General features: G+C 43.4%; 1 protein-coding gene across 3 annotated transcripts; it reads right to left on the minus strand.

The window, feature by feature from the left end:
- Positions 1-1,159: 1,159 nt before the first annotated feature.
- arhgef37 (Rho guanine nucleotide exchange factor (GEF) 37) lies at positions 1,160-19,025 on the minus strand. Of its 3 annotated transcripts, none has more exons than XM_035649709.2 (16): positions 18,925-19,025; positions 15,701-15,914; positions 15,102-15,220; positions 13,151-13,611; positions 12,052-12,181; positions 11,415-11,562; positions 11,126-11,325; positions 10,910-11,040; positions 10,037-10,141; positions 8,994-9,107; positions 8,311-8,480; positions 7,504-7,651; positions 7,220-7,348; positions 6,090-6,285; positions 5,205-5,368; positions 1,160-3,759 (listed from the first exon to the last, which is right to left on the minus strand). In XM_035649709.2, the coding sequence occupies exons 4-16, from the start codon at positions 13,598-13,600 to the stop codon at positions 3,538-3,540; spliced, it is 2,307 nt and encodes a 768-aa protein (XP_035505602.2). In that variant the 5' UTR covers positions 13,601-13,611; positions 15,102-15,220; positions 15,701-15,914; positions 18,925-19,025; the 3' UTR covers positions 1,160-3,537. The 3 variants fall into 3 exon arrangements, with proteins under 3 accessions (XP_035505602.2, XP_047190499.1, XP_035505603.2); XM_047334543.1 differs by lacking the exon at positions 18,925-19,025 and adding an exon at positions 16,456-16,475; XM_035649710.2 differs by lacking the exons at positions 15,701-15,914; positions 18,925-19,025 and adding an exon at positions 15,346-15,364.
- Between the last annotated feature and the right edge of the window lie 1,799 nt (positions 19,026-20,824).

Raw genomic sequence — 20,824 nt, forward strand, 5'->3', positions numbered from 1 at the left:
CACACACACACACACGTTAAAACGTGCTCGAATGGACACATATGTTGAGCAAAGACACAGAAATGTTTTCTTTCCACAGATACATGAATAACCATGAGATATTCATGTCTCTGCACTTGTTCATCTTTACACTGACACAAACACAGAACATGCGAGTGTGTGTGTGTGTCCGTGCGAGCAGCTCGCCGGACGCACACACACGGCAGCGTTTGTTCACTGAGTTGAGTGCTGCTGTAAAAGCCACACACACACACACACACACACACACACACACACACACACACACACACACACACACACACACACACACACACACACACACACACACACACACACACACACACACACACACACACACACACACACACACACACACACACACACACACACACACACACACACACACACACACACACACACACGATGCTGAGTGGAGGTGTGTGTTTGTTTGTGTGTGTTTTAACACACAGCACTGCAGGTTAGAGCCGTTAAAAGACCTTTTGTTAAAGCAAAAGATGAAGAGGGTTGTTTTTCAAAAAATATTAAAAAGTATTTGTTGGATATATTTCACATCGACGAAGGTTCAAGATCAAAATTAGGTGAAGAAAGCTTCCGAGTGTTACCTCCCACAGACGGAATATAAAGATGGACGTAGTGCCTGAAGCCTGCATTCTCTGTTCTCACCAGCAGAGGGCGACTCTGCCGTAGACCAGATCGCCTCATTGTGGTTTCGGTCGTCGTAGTCTAGACCAGTGAGTCTCAACTGGTGGGTCACGCCCCAAAAGTGGGTCATTTTGAGTGCGTCGTGGATTTGTGCATTAAAGAAAAGATAAATGAATACAATTTTTTTTTACAATAAAATAAGACAACAAAAAATTAATCGTAAATGATATGAACCACAAAACACAACAAATCCATGGAATACCATTAAAGGAAAACATTTTGATGTGTCACTTTTTATCCTGAAGGACACGTTTAGACTAGACCAGTTCCAACGAAGGAGGCGGCCCCTGAATAATTGGGTTCACAGCTATAATTATAAATAAATTAAATATTCCATCTCTGCTGGTTGATTTAGGAAATACATCTCTGTATTCCTTTTGAACCTAAATGTAGTTTTGGATTTGTACTTTGTGTGAAATGACACAAGGACACTGAGAAGGTTGTGTTTAGTTTTATTAAAGCCACATGGTCACGTAACAGCTGGCTCATCTGTTACCTGGGCGCGCGCGTGTTCAACATCACAACACATCGTATCTGAGGTCACAATAACTTAAAACTCTTTAAACTGAACATGATCATAAGACAATAACTTATAACAGAATGATTCTTTACAAACAAACTGTTGTAAAACGTCAGCAGGTTCAATGTGTTTCACTTCACATCCCTTTGACGGAATAATAAAATAAACATGAGCTTAATAACACAGACAGAACCGGACGAGAGGTAATACTGACGAATAAGGTAAAGATGGAGCTAGCTCGCTCTCACACACACACACGCACACGCACACGCACACGCACACGCACACGCACACACACACACACGCACGCGCACGCACACGCACACACACGCACACACACACGCACACCTGAACTACAGGCTCGCTCATCAGACACTAAGTCTCCTGCTCCCTCTAGTGGAGTGATGGGTGAGTGTGTGTGTGTGCGTGTGTGTTAATACTTCAAATGTTCAGGGATCATCAGCAATCTCTGCTTCTTCATTTTCCATCATTGAGAATTCAAAAATAAAAGATTAAAAACTGAATAAACCCTAAAATGAAATGTTTTTAACAACATTCACTGGCTGATATACGAATGGACACAGATATATATATATATATTCCTTTGAAAAGGGGAAAGCAGGTGAAACGTTCTTCTTTCATCTCATTCACCTCGAGGACACTTGGTATTTTTGTTTCAGCTTCCTGCTGCGGCTCTGTCCTGACATTCAGGCTGATGATGGTGAAGCTGAGCTCCAGCTGAGAAGCTCTCTCCCTCCCTTCACCCCTCCCTTCATCCCTCCCTCCCTCCCTCCCATTCTCAGCAGCTGATGCAGCACAATCCAACAGGAGAAGAGACTCTGGGTGTGCGGTCGAATTGTCAAATGTGCTTAGGGAGTTTCCCTAAATCTTGAAGTAACCCGTAAGTATTTCCCATTTCCTCGGCAGCCATGATAAGAGCTGTTCAGATTCTCTAAATGCTTTGAAAAGGATGCTTCAATGCTTCCTTCCATTCTCTCCTTTAGCATAGGGTACACTGGAGCTCCCTATATGAATATAAAGGAAATATAAGACGCCCCACAATTCATTGCGGCAGCGATATTTAACGTGACACGCCATGTACAAACATAAATGATTCAATCTGAAGAAGAAGAAGAGTATGAATATGACCCAGAAGAGACGTCATCATGTAATTTACTGTTACATATGAATCATAATGGAGACATCGACTGGGACGTAACCAAGCAGCAACATTTGTCACAAATCTGCTCCAAAATGAAAAATTCAATAAAAATTTTAAAAAGTGATTCCTGCTTTTCACAGTGCGGTCGACGTGAAGAAGAAGAAGAAGATAAAATGTCTCAGTGAGACGCGACCTGCATCGATTAGAACCGTATCCATGGCAACTAGCATCATCATCATCAGGTGTCTCTGAACAGAAGTAGGTCGGCCTCCATCCCGTCTGTTTTGCGTCTGTGATTTAAAAAAACGTGATGAAGGAGGAATATGATTCCGACCATGGTGAAGAGGAGAAGGGCGGAAAGGGAAAACGCCGGAGGACGAACAGGAAGTGATCTAAACTAACAGAGCGACTCTGTCTCCTCCTCCCCTGCAACCCGTTCACTTCTCCTATGACTTCATTCCTTCCTCCCGTCTCTCTTCTCCTCGGGGCCGGGAGAAGTTTTACATCACACTTTGTGAGACAATGACGATGAGAGCGTCGTGTACCTGTCAGTCTCGACACCCACACACACACACACACACACACACACACACACACACACACACACACACACACACACACACACACACACACACACACACACACACACACACACACACACACACACACACACACACACACACACACACACACACACACACACACACACACACACACACACACACACACACACACCTTCAGCTCTGCCCGGGTGTCCATGAGCAAGACGCCATGATGCTTTAGAACTACCCGAGGCTTCCTTCATTTGGTTTTTCCTGTCGATCCGAGACACGATTTGTCGTATATCAAAGCTTCAGATTGTTCTTGCGAGTTTAACCGTCCAACACTGAAACTCTTCAAAAAACAAGTGCAAATGTTCTTCCCCGTTGCTGGAGCTCCAGACGTTTTGAGTTCTCGACCCTCCGCCGCGCTTCACACCCGTGGCTCCGTCCAGTCGTTTGGACGTTTAGCTTCGAGCCTGAGACGTTTGTTTGTCCTGGAGAAAGTTCCAGTTGCAAAACTGAACAGAATTCGCTCTTTACAGCGTCGATCTAAATCATTTACCGTCGTGATGTTCTGAGGAGCGGGCGCCTCAGTGGGGCAGGTACGAGCCCGGCGGTCCGACCCCGACCCCCAGGGGCATGAGGGTCAGGTAGTTAGAGGGCACGTAGCCCCTCTGCCCTCCTCGCGCCTCCACCAGGCTCCACTCGGGGTTCCCTCGCTTGTCGTGGGGCTCCAGCACGCGGACCCGCTCACCCGCCCGCAGGGAAACCTCGTGGCTTCCTCTCGCCGCAAAGTCGTATGCCGCCATCACCTGCGGAGAGACGACAGGTGTCAATAACTATTTGATTTATTTAACAGACAGAAATATAAACTCCAGCCCCGCGCCCGGCGGGTGAGAGGTCGCCATTTTTTTTATTCTCAAGGTCGTAAAAAGACAGAATCACACTCGACTGCATCGCCGCCACAAATCACAGGAGACACATTTTCGGCGGCTTAATGTTGCAGCTACACTTTCGTGTCTTTTAAAGGCTGACAGACGTAAATCAGACACGAACGAATCAGAGGAAGTGGAAAGTCTTTTCAGAACCTTGATTACAGTTATAACAGAAACGTAGTTTGGATGAAAGAACAGAAATATGTTAAAATATATATTCATATATGTGGGTTTTTATCTTCATCTGCTGCAGATTGGACATGAAGTCACGAAATATGTGTGTGTGTGTGTGTGTGTGAGCAGACTCAGGGTCATGACGTACAGACCTGGGGAGGAGGGGGCATGAAAACCCGCCTCTGTAAGGTCACTGGAGCGATCCGTCACTTTAACAGGCAACGTGGAGACATGTCTTTCACACACACACACATACACACACGCACACTCGCACGACGCCAAAAGCAATTCCGCTTCTCATCCACTCACATGAATCTCGGTCTCTCTCATGTACACACCCTCATAAACCAGCTCAAATTTACAAGCTACAACGCCTCCTCCTCTCACACACACACAGGCGCGCGCGTATGATGCTAATGTAAATCAATCTCTCACACGCACATACACACACAGCACACACACAATCTCAGCCTGCATGAATTAACTACCAACCCTTCACACAGTGACCCACTTACAAGGTTAAACAGCTCATTATGTTCCTTTCCATTAATAACACACACACACACACACACTTTTCAGGAAGGAGCCCGATACAGATATGAGCCTTTAAATGTGCATTTAGGTTTTTACACTTTAGGCCAAATAAATTTTTATTTTCTTAATTCAAATTTTATTTATTAAGTTATATTTTTAACAATTTTTCAATTTATAGTTATTTATGACAATGTTTATGGTTAAACTTAAATATCAAGCCTAAATTACATTTCTGTCATAAAGTTTTGATAACGACATCTGAGGAATCATTGACAGATAAAAACATATATATATATATCTACTGTATATATACGCACGCACACACGAGGCACCTGGTTAGGTATCAAACACTAATAAGCCTTAATTAAAATTAAACATTACATTACATTTTTTATTCTATTTGTCAATAAACTGTGGATCTGTAAACATTGTGGAGTTAAGGTCATTTTAAATTAATATGCAAATCTCTGCAGCGAGGTGCTTTCATCATCTAATCAGGACGTCTGCAGTGAACAGGAAACTGTGTAGTTAGTGTGAAGTTTACAGTCAATCAATCAATCGGTCAGTCAGTCAGTCAGTCGATCAATCAGTCAGTCAGTCGATCGATCAATCACCTGGAAGCACGGCTGGCTGGTCAGCGGTCGACTCTCGGGGGAGTACGAGTGTCTCCTGATTCCCGTCACGCCGTCTGGGAGGGTCAGGTGTGGCGAGGGGGGCGGGTCCTCCGCGGGCTGATGATAGCGAATCAGCTTGGAGGACGGAGCGTAGCCTCTCCTGCCTGCGTGGGACGCACACATGATGTTAGTATATGATGGATTTATTTTTGTTATTGTACATGTATGTTTAGGAATTCTGTAAAATAGTTTTCCATTATTTCCTTATGTTTAATTTACACCAGGTCACAATTCATAACTAATATCTAAGAAAAACACTCCTCACCATTTCTACATATTAAAGATCATTACTGTTTTTCAAGTTAATTCAATCTTAAGAATATACACTGGTGTCAATCAGCCAACAAAATATTAATATCATCTATGGTTCATAACTTACAACAACAGTAATCAACCACAAGATGGCAGCAGTGAGCTGCACTGACATCACAGCTTCTTTTTGTAATCTCAGACTTTCTTCTTCTCTGTAGATAGACCTCAGAGCACGAAAAGCTAGACAAGTAAATATAATTATAAACATGAATATCATGCGTTATTTTATATAAGTAAAATATTAACATGTAAATAAATAATTTGAAAACCCATCTGTTGCACTTGATACACAAAGTCACGGTTTCTCCACGAAGTTGATTGTGACGTTGCGGATAGATTTTGAAATATTTATAGTTTTTCCAGACTTATCCAGATCTGGAAATTACTAATAAATCAAATTCCACACTTCTCCAAACTGCGTAGGAACCCTGGAATCAACACCAACCTTTGTTTCCAGCGGGAAAATGTGTATAATTATTAATACATCACGTGTTCCGACTGATTGGTTCCTACCTCCTGCGTCCACCAGCCACCTGCGTCTGTCTCCTCTCGTGTCCATCTCGCTGATGACGGCCACCAGCTCCCCTTTGGCCAGGTTCAGGTCCAGATCCCGACTGGACACGACCGCCGCCGCCGCCTGCCAGATCTTTCCGGAACCGTGTTTATCCATCAGCTGCTTCAGCCGGCGCTGCGAGGACGGACTCAGAGGCTGAGGAGGCAGGAAACGCAGAGGAGAGAGGATCGAAGAGGATTATTAAGGAAAGGACATGACGGACCTGAGCAGGATAGTAATTGATCGGTGTGGTTACAGAGGAAATAGATGAGTTGTCACGGTACCAAGCTCAGAGAAATATCCAAAAAATCTAACTTCCATGTGTTTATTAAGGAAAATTAACGTATATTTCTTCTTTTATATTTGATATGAGTTTATACTTCTATTCATAAACTTTACTCAAGGGGCTGTTTCAAATTATTTTCTTCGTAGAAAAATATAAAGTCCTTAAGTTTCAGCTGCTAAATAAAGAAAGAAAGTCGTAATTCTCCAGATGTTTAAATTAGAGAAACCAATCAGAACCTTCACGTTTGTCAGTTCTCGTTTGATAGACACTAATTCTTTGTGTCGTCCCAAGTCGTAAAAAAACAAACATTTGAGTGACAGGTTATGAAAACATTACCTGTCACTGGACGTGTCAACATCCCGCACGGACGCTGACAAAGTTGCAGAGCAACATTCAGAAAACCTGTTGTCATCGACCAGAGTCATGATTACACAAGGATGACGCACACGGTGAATCACAATAATGATGGTGGAGCTGTTCTGATTCTGATCCACAACAATAATAATAATTATAATAACAATCTATTATTACTGACACAAACAAAACATTACAGTCAGTTATTTAATATCTGCCCGACAGGTTTCAGGAGTGTGACACCAGACAGGAAGCTGAGCAGGAAACTCGGACTCATTTGTTCCACCTATAGTTTCATAATCACCTGAAACATATCTCACTTTGCAGCGTTGCTTCATCTTAGAGCCGAGTGTAATTTCATGTTTATGTGCAAATATTGGAAAAACAGTCACATCCCTCACTGCAGAGTTGTCACACTCGTTCACAACAGCGTTATTTTAAAAGTCCAACCTGGACGACGGGCGCGTTGAGCGTGTCCTCCACACTTCGACACAGAGTCTCCAGCCTCCTCGCGCCTTCCAACGCCATGGACTCCGCCCACTCCCAGAATGCACCGGGGCTCAGAGAGCTGTGAGGCAACTGGAAAAACAAAAGGGAGATGAAAGAAAAACAAAATGAGCATTAAAAAATTATATTCAACCTTTTTAACGCACTGAAAACTGAGCCCTCGGCTTTGTGGAAAATCACACCGACGTAAAAAAAAAACATTCTTGTGATTACGGGGATTTGTACACCTGTTGTGCGAAACTCTGGAAGAGCTGTTCCATGTCAGAGGCCAGGTCCCGGTGCAGACAGCTGAACGTTCCCAACATGCTCCAGATCATCTGCAGAGCGACACCGTTGAACTGAGGAAGCTCATTCAGGAGCAGCGTGTTGATCGTCCTGAGAGGAAGACGACGAAGAAGAAGAAGAAGAAGACTGAGTCACGTACGTTCAACCTTTCATTAGCTGTGTCCACAAGGTGTAACCGTGTGGACAGATGACTCATAAGAGGAGGCTGTAAAAATAGAATGTGGTTTTACACCATGATTGTTATTATGCAGACTTTGTGGCTCATTTGTAATCTATTTTCGTTTCGCTAAGTTGCTTTAGTAAATTCATACTATCCGTTTGTAGCTGGTTTTATTTATTCATAACTTGACTGAATCATCAATACAAGAAGGCTCTTTACATCTGAACCGGATCCAACTTTATTTAAACTGGTGACAAGGATTACAACTTAAAAAATAACTTTTTCCTACAGATAAAAAAAAAACACCAACTTCAATCCACAGTGTTTCAAGAATGTTTTAAAAGTAGAACTATGGAATCACAGTATGATGGGAAACGTTCCTCATCAATGCCAGAATACCAGACAACAGAGAACTGATTCTGCTATGTCAGTTTCCTCTCTTTCCAGTAAGTGTATTATAAAGTTTCATGTGTACGTTCTGCAGAGTCACACTCTGTAGAATAAACCTTTTCTTTAGTGCACGCGGTGTGTTCACGGTCAGGAGAAGACTCAGTAGAGATGTTCTCTCTCTCTCTCTCTCTGTCTGTACCTGTACGTGTTGGCCACCGCGTGCTCCTCGTAGCTCAGGTTGGATTTGGCCTCGATCAGCTCGTAGTCGAGCAGCTTGTCCAGCCTCTTCCGGATCAGGTTCCTCGGCCCGACCAGCAGGTCGCGGAGCGCGCACAGCGGCCTGTGGATCAGCGTCCTCATCCTCTTCTCCTGCAACGCAGATATGGACGGAGTGATTAGAAAACTGTTTGTATTCACATGTAAAACTTTTTTTCCCCTAAACCAGCAAAACCAGGAAGGTCAAAACAACACGGGAGGAAAGACGTGTGGAAAAAAAAAAGACAAGGGAAATGTAATATTCCAAATTCCTGCTGACAGTGTCTTCACAGATCCTAGTGACAAATCTGATGTATGATCCAACACTTCAGAGAGAGAGGATATAGAAAAGTCTTCCTGCAGAATTCACAGCGCGCCGATGTCAGACGCCCGTCTACAAACTAATCAGAGTCAAGTATCAGGGAAACAGGTGAAGTGATGACGACAGGACGCAGGTTTGTCATGTTACAGTTCTCGCCACATGGGGACCTTAAGCATCAGGTAAACAGATCAAATGTTACAATGTGACAAAATCACGAGCGTCGGTCCAGAAGTGTGAAAAACGATCTTCAGTATCTGAGAGCGGCTCAGTGACGTCTGGACAGGAATGTTGGGGGGCGAACTCACAAAAGTAGGAAGAATCCACTGTCGGAGCGCGGTCGTGATCTCCTTGTAGCAAATGGGAGCTTTCTCTCCGTCCATGTCCAGGTCAAACTCCTCCGTCCTGCAGGCCAGGAAACCCTGCGGACATGGAAAGATAAAGATTCATGTGATTACTGAATTCACCAGTGTTTGCTCTAGTCCTCAAGGTTGTTAGACATGACGCTTTGTGAATATACATGAAAAAAAAAAATTATCAATATTCCCAGGAAGAAGAAAAACTGGTGGAGCAACACAAACATAACTGGCCTTACTTCTGTTAAGAGGAAAAAGTCGAGAGGTACAGTACACGGAAAAACTTGTGCTATTGACCTCAGGGACTTGAGGATGGTTTGAGTTTGTGACTCATTAACATGTTCCGAGAATAAATATCCACCGATGTTCCACTTCTCACGACTCACCGTCTTTGTGGCGGCTGCTAAAATCTGAATGTGGAAGATTCAAGTATAATGTCCTGACAGACTTCCTGCCTGTCACAAAAAAGCTGTTTTGACTTTATTCTCGAAATGTTCTCATTTTTTTCCCTAATGACTAGCCCTAATACTCTTCCGTGCGAACGACCTCAGACATTATATCTTTTTCTTCTTCTCAGGACTTCTCAAATTAAAGCAGCAAAAATGAAGTCAGCCTCAAAAACAAGACTGCCTTGTGTTCGGTGTCCGATGAGATCTTCTGTCACATGTGGGTCACGTCTAAGAAAAGATGAAGCAACACTTTGATAGAGACGTGTTTACTGTACCACGGACAGTTTTTCTTGCTGGAAACCTGGAGTTGAGTTCCTTTATTCTAGGAAAATAACTGATTCCTGACAGACAGGAACACACACGTACCCTAGTATTCAAAGTCATAACTTTATCACCCAAGTTTACACATGTTCTATTCTCTAGGAGGCCATTGGTGTATTCTAATTTAAACTAAACCACAGAAAAAAAGGGATACAGGAATTACGTTTTTACATATTTACGAACAAAGTGTCGAATCAAAAGCATTGACCACAAGTTGCAGCTCACCTGCAGGTGGTGCAGGTACGTCTCCACGTTCTCCAGGAGCTCCAGGATGCCGTGCTCCAGCACGTAGAAGAAATCTTGCAGGGCGTCGAACTCCTCGTCCACCAGCTGCAACAGAAATGAACACGGGGAGACGCGACCGGCATCAGCTGCACGTTTGGAATATCGTGGTCGCAAAGTGGGAAAGGAGTCTGACAGGTGGAATCCACAACACAAAATCATAACCCACATTTCTCCAGGGATGGTAATAACTCCGGTAACTGGTTATCAGGGGTTCCTACACATTTTGTAATTCAAAATTTCAGACTTTTTCCAGACTCAAGTTTCCAGACTTCTGTCGATTTTTTCGGACCATATTTGAAATCAGAGTGTAAATATCTATAGATGTTTATCAAGTTAATAACAGTAAGTCATGGTTTCTCCAGAAAGTTGATTTTGATGTTGGACTGATCCTCAGATTTAAAATATTGATATTTTAACTGTACTTTATCATCATCGACAGAACAAAGTGAACTAGCTGTCGCCAGGATCATCTGAATAACGCCCGGTTGACAGGACCTACTTTATCCTTCCGCCAGTCACAGTCACACGTGAACTCCCGGTTCTATAGATACAGTCGTGACAGTGACAGGTACAGAGAGCGAGTTGCTATGGCGACGATTATCACCGACCGTGGGAAAGTGAATCTTTGGATTCACGTCTGTTTAGATATTTTTCCATACTCTCTTTTCCTTTTTCCTGACCTGGAAATTACATTAAATTAAATCTTATTCCATACTTTTCACATTTCAGGGCTGCGAGACAACTTGCGAGTCGTTTCCCCCCCGAGTGAAGAGAAGAGTTTAAACTAGATGCGAACTGAACTTGTGTCCAAACCTTGGGCGTGATCCCCGTCTCGTGTTTGATTTGCTGGCTGAGTCTCGCCGTCTTCTTGGCGATGCTGTGGGAGTTGAGGCGGTTGATCTTGTCTTTGATGGTCAGAGTTTCAGTCTTCTTGTATTTGTCGGCTACGAATTAAAACACAACACAAGATTAAGACGGTTAACGTAGAGACGGACTTCGCACTTCGCGGGGCCTCGTTCGTCGCCTCACCGACTTCTCTGAAGCGCTTGTACTCGTTGATGCCACAGTTCAGGGCGATGGAGGTGTGGGCCGTGTGCTCCAGGAGGGCGTACGCAGGGTGGGCCGGGTCGGTGTGTTTCTGGATGGTCTGCAGGAGGAGCGGGTAGCGGGCGATCCGCTGCACCGGCATCACCAGGAAGAAAGTCAGAGACGTGGCGTTCACCTCGGGTCTGGACGGATTGAAACACACTCGTCAGCGGCACTTCACGACCCGTACGATTCTGTGTTTTGAAGGAAATATAAAAGGATATTAACTCACGCCGAGGCCTTGATGACTCTGACGATCTCATTCCACAGCCCCTCCCTCTGCTTGTAGCTGTTCTCCACCACGGTGATGTGGTTGTAGTTGGCCAGGTATTCCTTGTAGGCCGCCTCGATGTCCGATGACAGGCTGAGGAACGACTCGCCTGTCGGGGAGGGACACGGAGGAACAAACACGGAGGTCAACTGGGATTTTCTGTTCCTTTTCTCCCACTAATAAATAGAAATAAATAGCAGCTGCTCATATGAAGTCATCTGTACGCGGCGCTTATTTGGCTTCATCCATCCAAATAAGAGACAGTGAAACACAGTTTGTGTCTTTACTGAAGTGACGACCGTTCTCTTGTTGCTGTCATGGCGTCATGCAGAACTTGAGATTTGTTATTTGTGGGCACAGAACGAGTAGGTGCGGTCAAACTAATCTATTTATCTAAGGAGTTTGCACGTGAGTCGGCGACTGAGATAACGAACACTGTCAGTCAGTCTACACCCTCAGCTTCACCGGCCGGAAGTCGAGTCACGACTCAGGCGACAAAAAAATAATGTGTCATCCAGACTAATATGGACATTTCTGATAAGTCACATTCCTTCTGGAGATCTGAACCGGCTCATAAAATAACATTGAACCCCCTTACAGAGCGTCTGCAGGAAGAGAGGATCTCCTGGCCGAACTCGCTTCTGGTCCAACAGGCTGAGGAGTCGACTGGACGCGTCCATCACCTCGTCCACATGGAGGAACATGCTGTTCAGGTTGAGCAGAGGAGGCTGGAGGCGAGACAGAAACACACAAATGGGAAATTTATTAGTTTCCTGTGCAAATCACACAGCAGACAAACATTTTAAAAACTCAGGGTTGTGTGTGTGTGTGTGTGTGTGTGTGTGTGTGTCCATGAACAATGCTGATGCACAGCTGATGAATTTTGTTTTGCTCCGCTCTAATGAAAGAACAGTGGGAACAATATAACTGGACAATCTGTTCGTCGCCACAGAAAACAAACCGGCGACTCTTCTGTCTCACAAAGGCTTGATTTATCCAGATGTTTTTCATTTCTCCGTTCATCCTCCTCCTCCTCCACTCCGCTGCCTCAGTCGCTCTCTCTCTTTCCCTTCTCTCTCTCCGGCATCATATTCCTTTTCCTTTCTCATCTGTCTTTTTTTCTTAATCCCCACCCAACTCTTACACTCAGAACAAGAGGAGAAACAACAACTAAATACATAAAAATAATAAATAAGTACGAAAAAATTAATTATTATTAATTTTTTTCCTGCCAAGCAATTTGGGTGGCCAATTCTTCGAAGCGTCCCTCAAAATAACTGACTCGTAAGCAAAAGCTTATTAATAAATATCAAATTAATTAGCATGATGATGCAACAATGAGAACTGTTCTGATTTGTCCTTCGCTATATCTTGTGAGAAATTCAAATTTAAAACAGACAGATAAAATGATAATGAAAATGGCGTAAAACTGTTGCAGCCCTAACCAGGAACACCATTGATGTTTTCAGACGTGAACTCACGAAAATTTCCATAAAGAATTTGGGTCCACACATTTTGGACGCGTTCACAACAGCAGGAACATTTCCGGAATATTCACTTGCTCGCTGTGAATCTTCCTGAGGTTTTCCTGCTGAGTTCTCTCACTCAGACACTTTCCTGACACTTCACCAAGGGGCAGTTGGCCGGAAAAGTTCTGGAAAAGAAGCCCAGACTTGCGTGCGAGTCTGAATCCTTACCTGTAGTTTCAGCAGGTTGCCCCTGATGGTCACCGTGCTGAGCTGCAGCAGTCTCAGATAATTCCTTTCGGACTGCACCAGCTCCTCAATGGCCATCAGCTGCCTCTGGGCCGCTCGCTCTTTGGCCGCCGCTCGCTCCTCCTCCTCGCATTTCCTCCCGGTCTCTTCGTCGGCCTCCGGCGCCAAACGCTCCTCTGACATCGGGCCGCCACTCTCCTCCGAGAAACTGTCCCGCGACGACAGGTTGGAGTTCGAACGCTCGACGACAGACGCGCCCGGCTCCGCCTCCTCGGTGCTGATGAACGTCTCCTCACCGGCTTCGTCTTCCTCCCGAAGATTCTCTTCTTCCTCCGGATCTTTCTCAGGGACAAAGGAAGCCGGCGCAGACGCGGCCGGTTTAGGGAGAGTCAGAGTGAAGGAGGAAGGCGGAAGCCTCCGGGGAACCTCCATGACGGAGATCACTGTCAAAGAGACAGATATATATATATATATATGATATATTCACATTTTTATATTATATTTGACACGTAAAAACAATATCTCAACATCAGAAACTGGATCCATGCTTCTATCTTGTACATCCACTGATGCAAGATGACTAATTTACTTTCTTATGAGTATGAAGGGCGTCGTAGTCACAATTTCACCACAGTAACTTTATGATAATTCTGGATCCTCAACATCTGCTTTCACAGTGTAAACAGCTGAGAGATTCCTCCACGTATGTGTCCTGTATAAGCACAGCTGTGTCGTCCTGAGACCTTTGACAGGAACACGCCAACATCTGTAATCTACCCGGAGACAAAACAATACATTGCTCCATTCTTGACGAGATTTAAAATCTTAAGGTTAGAAAAAATATGAGATTTATTTATCTTGTCTTAAAATAAAGTTATTTACTTTGTTTCTATCTTTGGAAAGTGGAGATGGACCTGGTTTTGTTACTACTACTACTTTGTTTACTGCACAGAAGTGTGTGTGTGTGTGTGTGTGTGTGTGTGTGTGTGTGTGTGTGTGTGGGGGGGGGGGGGGGGGGGGGGATACATTGTCATGTATCTGCCACACGTCTGTTTGAATCACCAGGAGGCTGGAAAGCTTCTTACTGAGCAGACTAAATGCCGCCACCGCTGTGAGAATTAGCCGTGACACGGTCGAGCAGAACGAACCCTCTGTGGGAGTTTAAGGAACCGACGCTGATGACTCGTTTTATTTTATTCCTGACTTCTGGGAATTAAATTATGAACCGTGTGTGAGGAGTTCAATTCAGCTGCAACACGACGAAGACATTCTTCTTCTTCTTCTCCTTCCATTGATGGTCTGATGATCCTGTGACTGGTCTCATAACGTTATGTTAACAAAGATATTTAGTTTTACTGTCACAGAGGAGCGAAGAAAACAGAAAATATTCACATTGAAGAAGCTGAAATCAGAGAATTTTCGGCCATTTATTTAATAGTCTATAAATCATTGCTCTAGTATTATACAGTAGGTTTCGTTTTCATTTTAAAAGTTTGGACGTTTTTGAAAACCTGATAAACCAGGTATGTGTTTATACCTCTGGCAGTATTTTTTTTTTAACCTTGGGTTGTGTTTGATTTAAACCTCCTTCAGATTCATCTGAGAAGCGGCGACGCAGACGTGAGGACGACAGGGACTTGAGGTGGAAAGGTTGCTGCATCACACTGGTGACATGTTGCTTTGTGTGCTGACAACATTTAACATGTCAATAAAATAATTTGAAAATGAAAAAAACATGTTTGTAACTCTGAATGTTACTGAAACTGTCTTATCCACTACAAAATGGACAAAAAAAACTTCCTTTACGTCCCCAATCCAGTTTGTCGACGCTCCAAGCTGTGACAGCAACACAGAACAAACTGTGTGAAGAGCGACACTAAGAAGAAATACAACACAAACTTTTACAAGTAGAGATCGTGACATAATAATTCACCTTGTGCAGAGTCTCTGCTTCACTTCAGCCGCCGCAGTGCAGCTCCAGCTCCCGTCTGTCGCCGTCCAGACTGAGGCAGAAAACTGCTGCTGCTGCTGCAGGAGGAGACGCTGCCGCTGCTGCACGGAAAAAACAAACGCACACGCTGCTGCAGTAACTTTCTCCAGTGACTCACGCACACACACACACACACACACACACAGCAGGGCCGCATGTGGCCGGAGTGTTTCCAATGTATATTCACCAGTGTGTGTGAGGGAAGGGGGGATGGTAGTGGAAAGGAGGGTGGGCTGGCTGTAGAGGAAAAAGAGGGGAGGGGGGGAGGAAGGACAGGGTGGCCACACACACACGCACGCACACGCGCGCGCGCACACACACACACACACACACACACACACACACACACACACACACACACACACACACACACACACACACACACACACACACACACACACACACACACACACACACACACACACACACACACACACACACACACACACACACACACACACACACACACACACACACACACACGTTGCTGAATAAGCCGATTGACTGCAGCAACTGGTGGGAAGAGGAAGCTCCACACTCACCCAGGCGGCGTCCGATTGGCTGACTGTCCTGCGAGCCGCGTGAAGGGCCAATCGGTGGACACCTCGAGGGGCCTCATGAAACCCCCTTAGACTGACCAATGAGGACGCGGCATTGAAGTGAAGTGATTGAAGTTTTCCTTCTCAGTGGGACACAAAAGCACCACGGGGACGTTACAATCCTCTTCCTCAGTCACAGAGGGATTGTCTGGGTGTTCTGGAGGAGGAGGAAGGAAACACAAAAAGAAGATTTACAGCAGCTCGCTCTTCTTTTGGAGGTTTTATCAGCCGGAAATAAAAAAAAGCTTGTGTCCAGAATTCCTTTTCAAACTGTTAAAGAAACTGAACACCCACAGAGCAGCGGGTGGTTTTAATGAGACGTTAAGAGTCTACAGTGTTTACTGCCATTCAAAAGTTTAAAGCTAAAGTGTGTAATATTCAGAGGAACGCATTCACAGAAATTGAATATATTGTCCATAACTCTGTGTTCATATATGAGTTAAATATAGTTCCGTGAGGTGGACCCGACCTCCGTGTGAGTCTCCATGTTTCTACGTCCTGTTGAATACGGTTGTTGAACTAAATGGTCCAGAATACGTAAATGTCCAATTGATATAGGAAAAGTCACAATACCGACATTATTTTGCGGAAATATTTTTCCTCTGTGCGCCACGAATATCAGCAGTAAAAAAAATTAAATCAAAAACACGTCATGGCAGCCCGTCCAAGACTTTTAAAGAAACTGCAAAAAAGCTCACCCTGTGGTGGCACCAGAGGAAAGGTCAGGGGTCGACAGAGCCAGTCGACTTCAGCCTCAGGGGAACATGAATGTCTGCAGGACGATAGTTTCTGAGAAATTTCAGAAGATGAAATTGACGGAGCGACAAAAAGACAGCTTCACTGTCAAGAGTCAGTAAAAGTTGGACAGCGTAATTTTACTTTTTTTTTTGCTCCGCACCACAAGATCAAGGCGTCATCACTCCCCGACTTTAAATAAACCTTCACTCATCGCAGGAAATCTGTGGTTACATGAATTGCGGAGAGGCTGCAAATCCATAGATACACAACAGGGCGGAGACGTAACACTGACAGAGACCTTTTCCACATGTCAACATTGCACATTTCCTGAGGGCGTATGTATGAATGAATGTCAAACAGTGTGAGGGAACAACACGCTGCGATATGTGTCACTGGTCCATTAGAATTAAATAAAAACGAATTGTCGTTCCCATCTCAGCTTGTGCCTATGAGAATAATGAGATGATGACGTAAGCGCGAGACAAAGAAGAAGCTCACTATGGACAGAGTCTGGAATGAGGGAGGAGGAGGCGGCTAATGTGGTTCATCACATCGGCATGTCAGGCAGGAATGCTGCCGGATGGGATCCTTACCGTCAGCTGACTTCAGGTATTTATCCAACTCTCCTCAGAGAGATAGAAAGAGAGAGACCACGTTCCTCTTTCTCTCTCAACCTGATTCACCAAGAAGGAAAATGGCCCTGTTCCTTATTTTCTTATTAACAAGAGGAAGTAAACCAATAAATTACCGCATATTTTTCTATTGCAGATATAAACTATTTTATTCATCTTTTTTGCACATTTCTCACCTTTATGTCTCTGTTTTTTACATTGTATATATTATTATTATTATTATGTTTGTTTATTGTTTATGCACCTTCCACATCATAACAAATTCCTCGTTGGTTTAAAATCCTTCCTGGCAATAAACCTGATTCTGATAATGATAAAAGGTGTTGAAATATATGTTGGCTGACGTGGTACAGAATTTCTTTTTAAAGTAAATTTGTGGTTATTTAAAAACATAATGACAGCGTTCATCCACCAGAGACAAGTTGTTTTCTTTAAAGCTACCGTATCACCAACTATTTTCATAATCGATTAATCAGTTCAAGTAGTTTTTTTAAGAAGAAAACAAATGTAAAAATTTCTGATTTCCGTTTCTTCAATGTGAATATTTTCTGGTTCCCTCTCTCATCTATGACAGTAAACTGAATATGTTTTGGTGTGTGGACAAAACATAACACGATCAACATTTTTCCACCATTTAATGTACCAAACAACTTATTGCTTAATCGATTAAGAAAAATAATCAATAGTTGCAGCCCTGCATAATTTACCTTTAAGGTACAACGTGAACATAAATGCTAAAAAAAATGTCTTGCATTGTGTATTCTGTGCAGACAGAAATTTCATATCTGTAAACACAAGCACCGATACCGATGATATCGGCTCATATCGGCCGATATTATGTGAGCTCTCCACGTGCAACAGGTAAGACACAGGCATGTTCCCCCGAGCCTCTGTAACATGTGTCCTTCCTAAAATGTCCTCCACCATAAAACCTCACCCCACATCGTATTATTGTTTTTATCATAACAATAACCCACCACGTTTTTAATAAGCAACACCAACAGAACAGGTGGTCTGTTTTGATTTCAGAGGATGAGGAGGAGGAGGAAGAGGAGGAGGAGGAAGAAGAGGAGGAGGGGGAGGAAGAGGAGTGGGAAGAGGAGGAGGAGGAGGAGGAGGAAGAAAAGGAGGAAGAGGGGGAGTGGGAAGAGGAGGAGGAGGAAGAGGGGGAGGAAGAGGAAGGGGAGGAGAAGGGGGAGGAGGGGGAGTGGGAAGAGAGGGAGGAAGAGGAAGAGCAGGAGGAGGAAGATGAGGAGGAGGAGGAGAAGGATGAAGAGGAGGAGGAGGAGAAGGAGGTGAAGTGGGAAGAGGAGGAGGAAGAGGAGGAGGAGGGGGAGGAGTGAGAAGAGGAGGAAAAGGAAGAAAAGGAGGAAGAGGGGGAGTGGGAAAAAGAGGAGGAGGAAGAGGAAGAGGAGAGGGAGGAGGAGGAAGAGGAGGAGGGGAGGAAGAGGAGGAGGAGGGGGAGGAGGAGGAGATGTGGGAGGAAAACACCGTCGTTTTAATTCTACATTCAGCGTTTTATTAATTATCAAACATTTCTCTTCCCTCGCTGGTTCCACCTCCGTGACTCGGCGGACATGTCTGCTGCCGCGGGGACATTTAACACCTCCGGACCGCCGTATTATTATTATTATTATTATTATTATTATTATAGTTTTTTTTTTTTTTTTTTAAACACCTCGTTTCATTCAACGTCAAGCAGAAAAAGGTTTGTCTGCGCCGCTTCCCTCGTGTTCGGATACATCCGGAGAGAGTGAAGCAGAGAACTGTGATTTAAAATATAAAAGAAACGTTTACCTCGTCGTCAGCGTCCTCTCCACCTGTTGTCACGTCACGTCACAGTCGAGCGACTCGTCTGTCGGCGTCGCGTTAAGACCACAACGAAACACCACATCCGCTCGTTCGCGTTACAAAAATAAAATGAATGCCACTACAGGAAGCGGGTTTATGTCTTTCTTGTTTTTCAGAGTAAAAGCCGAACGACATAAGTTGTCTCAATTCAATTAGAGCACCAGAGGGGGGGAAAAAACATGTGGAGGAAAATAATTAATATTACAATAGAGCTCAATAGTGACCGCCCACTTTGGCATCTGATTCAAAACCTCCAAAGGATTTAAAAAAAAAAATAGTTTAATAGAATGAATATTCTACAAAAGAACCAAAAAATATGTGTTGTTGAGTTGGTTATTTTTCGTTTTGTTTATTCATTTTTTATGATTTTTTGGGGGGTGTTCTCTTTTTTTTCTTTATTATATTTAAAAAAAACGTTACTATATTTTTTCAATAAATACAGTCAATAATAGACACACACAAACACACAGGACTCAACCACTGTAAAAAATAATTCACTGATACACTTAAAGTGCAATAACCGACTGTGCAATATTTATATTCATATTTAGTCTCCATGTGCAACTATTGCCACTGCTCTGTATATAGTTTTATATATATCTTTTTTATTTAATGTTATTATTTTGTATATACTATTGTTTTTCTGTAAATTTCTTTCTGTATTCTTCTGTCCACTTTGCTGCTGTAATGCCCAAATTTCCCCATTGTGGGACGAATAAAGGTTTATCGTATCTAATCTCCATACCAGTTGATTGTTGTAATTGTTGTTTGCCAACCACCAAAAAAACCCTCAAAAATAATAACAAGAAGAAGAACAATAGTCCACGAAATGAATCATTACCATAACACACTTTATTCTGATCCCCCCAGAAGATAGGAAAACAGATTTTTTTTTACAAGACTGAACATAATTGTTTTAGGAGTGAAGAAACTACATATCCCACAAACCATTGCGAACGCCTTTCCAATCGATCGTTCAGATTCTTCTTGAATTGAACCTTCTTCATCATCGGCATCACTGTAATGTTTGTGTTGTGGATAATAGTGTTGTAACATATTGTATTTTGTGTTTTCGTGTGTAACGATGACGTAGAGTTCAGTCAAGTTGAAGTTCTGTGTAAACATTTCCATAGTAACAGCGAGTTCTACACCAATCAGAGACGTCGATGATGCACTGTAGGATTGTGGGTAGTGTAGTACTTCTCGGTGACATCGCGAATAAAACATGTTTTATATGAAAACGAGGTTGATTTCATCCGGACTCGTGGCTTCTACAGGTTTATATACCATCAATCACAACACCAGGGCTCGTGGTGAGTCTAACGTTGGGTTGGTTACGACATTATCGTTAATAATAAAAAAAATTGCTTATGGAGAATATGAATGGGATTTTCACTTCCGGAAACTACAAAATCAATTAAAAAACACTACAGCTGTTCAAACGCAGTACTTAATTACATTTCAGGTTCCCTTTCGAGTGTTTACTCTTTATTAATACTTTAAAAAAATGTTTTTATCTCATAAATGAACTGTCATGCTCTGTCCGCTCTCATTATTCGGCCTAACGCGCCTCTTAACTTCACCATCGCTTCACTTCCGACCCAGATTTCAAAATAAAACTCGTACCGCTCAACGCACGACGAGCACTTCAGTAAGTTTTATTCGGATGAACTCTTCACACTTGCGTGTTCTGCAACAATTACAAATATCAACGACATTTAACCGACATGGATCAATGCCTAAAAGTAGTTACAACGAATGACCAGCAGGTGTCTAAAAAAAATCAGGAAAAATAAATATATAAATATTGACATTGACTGCCAGACAAACAAACCAAAAATGAATA

Source organism: Scophthalmus maximus, chromosome 9 (genome assembly GCF_022379125.1).
Source record: "Scophthalmus maximus strain ysfricsl-2021 chromosome 9, ASM2237912v1, whole genome shotgun sequence".
Lineage (NCBI taxonomy): Eukaryota > Metazoa > Chordata > Actinopteri > Pleuronectiformes > Scophthalmidae > Scophthalmus > Scophthalmus maximus.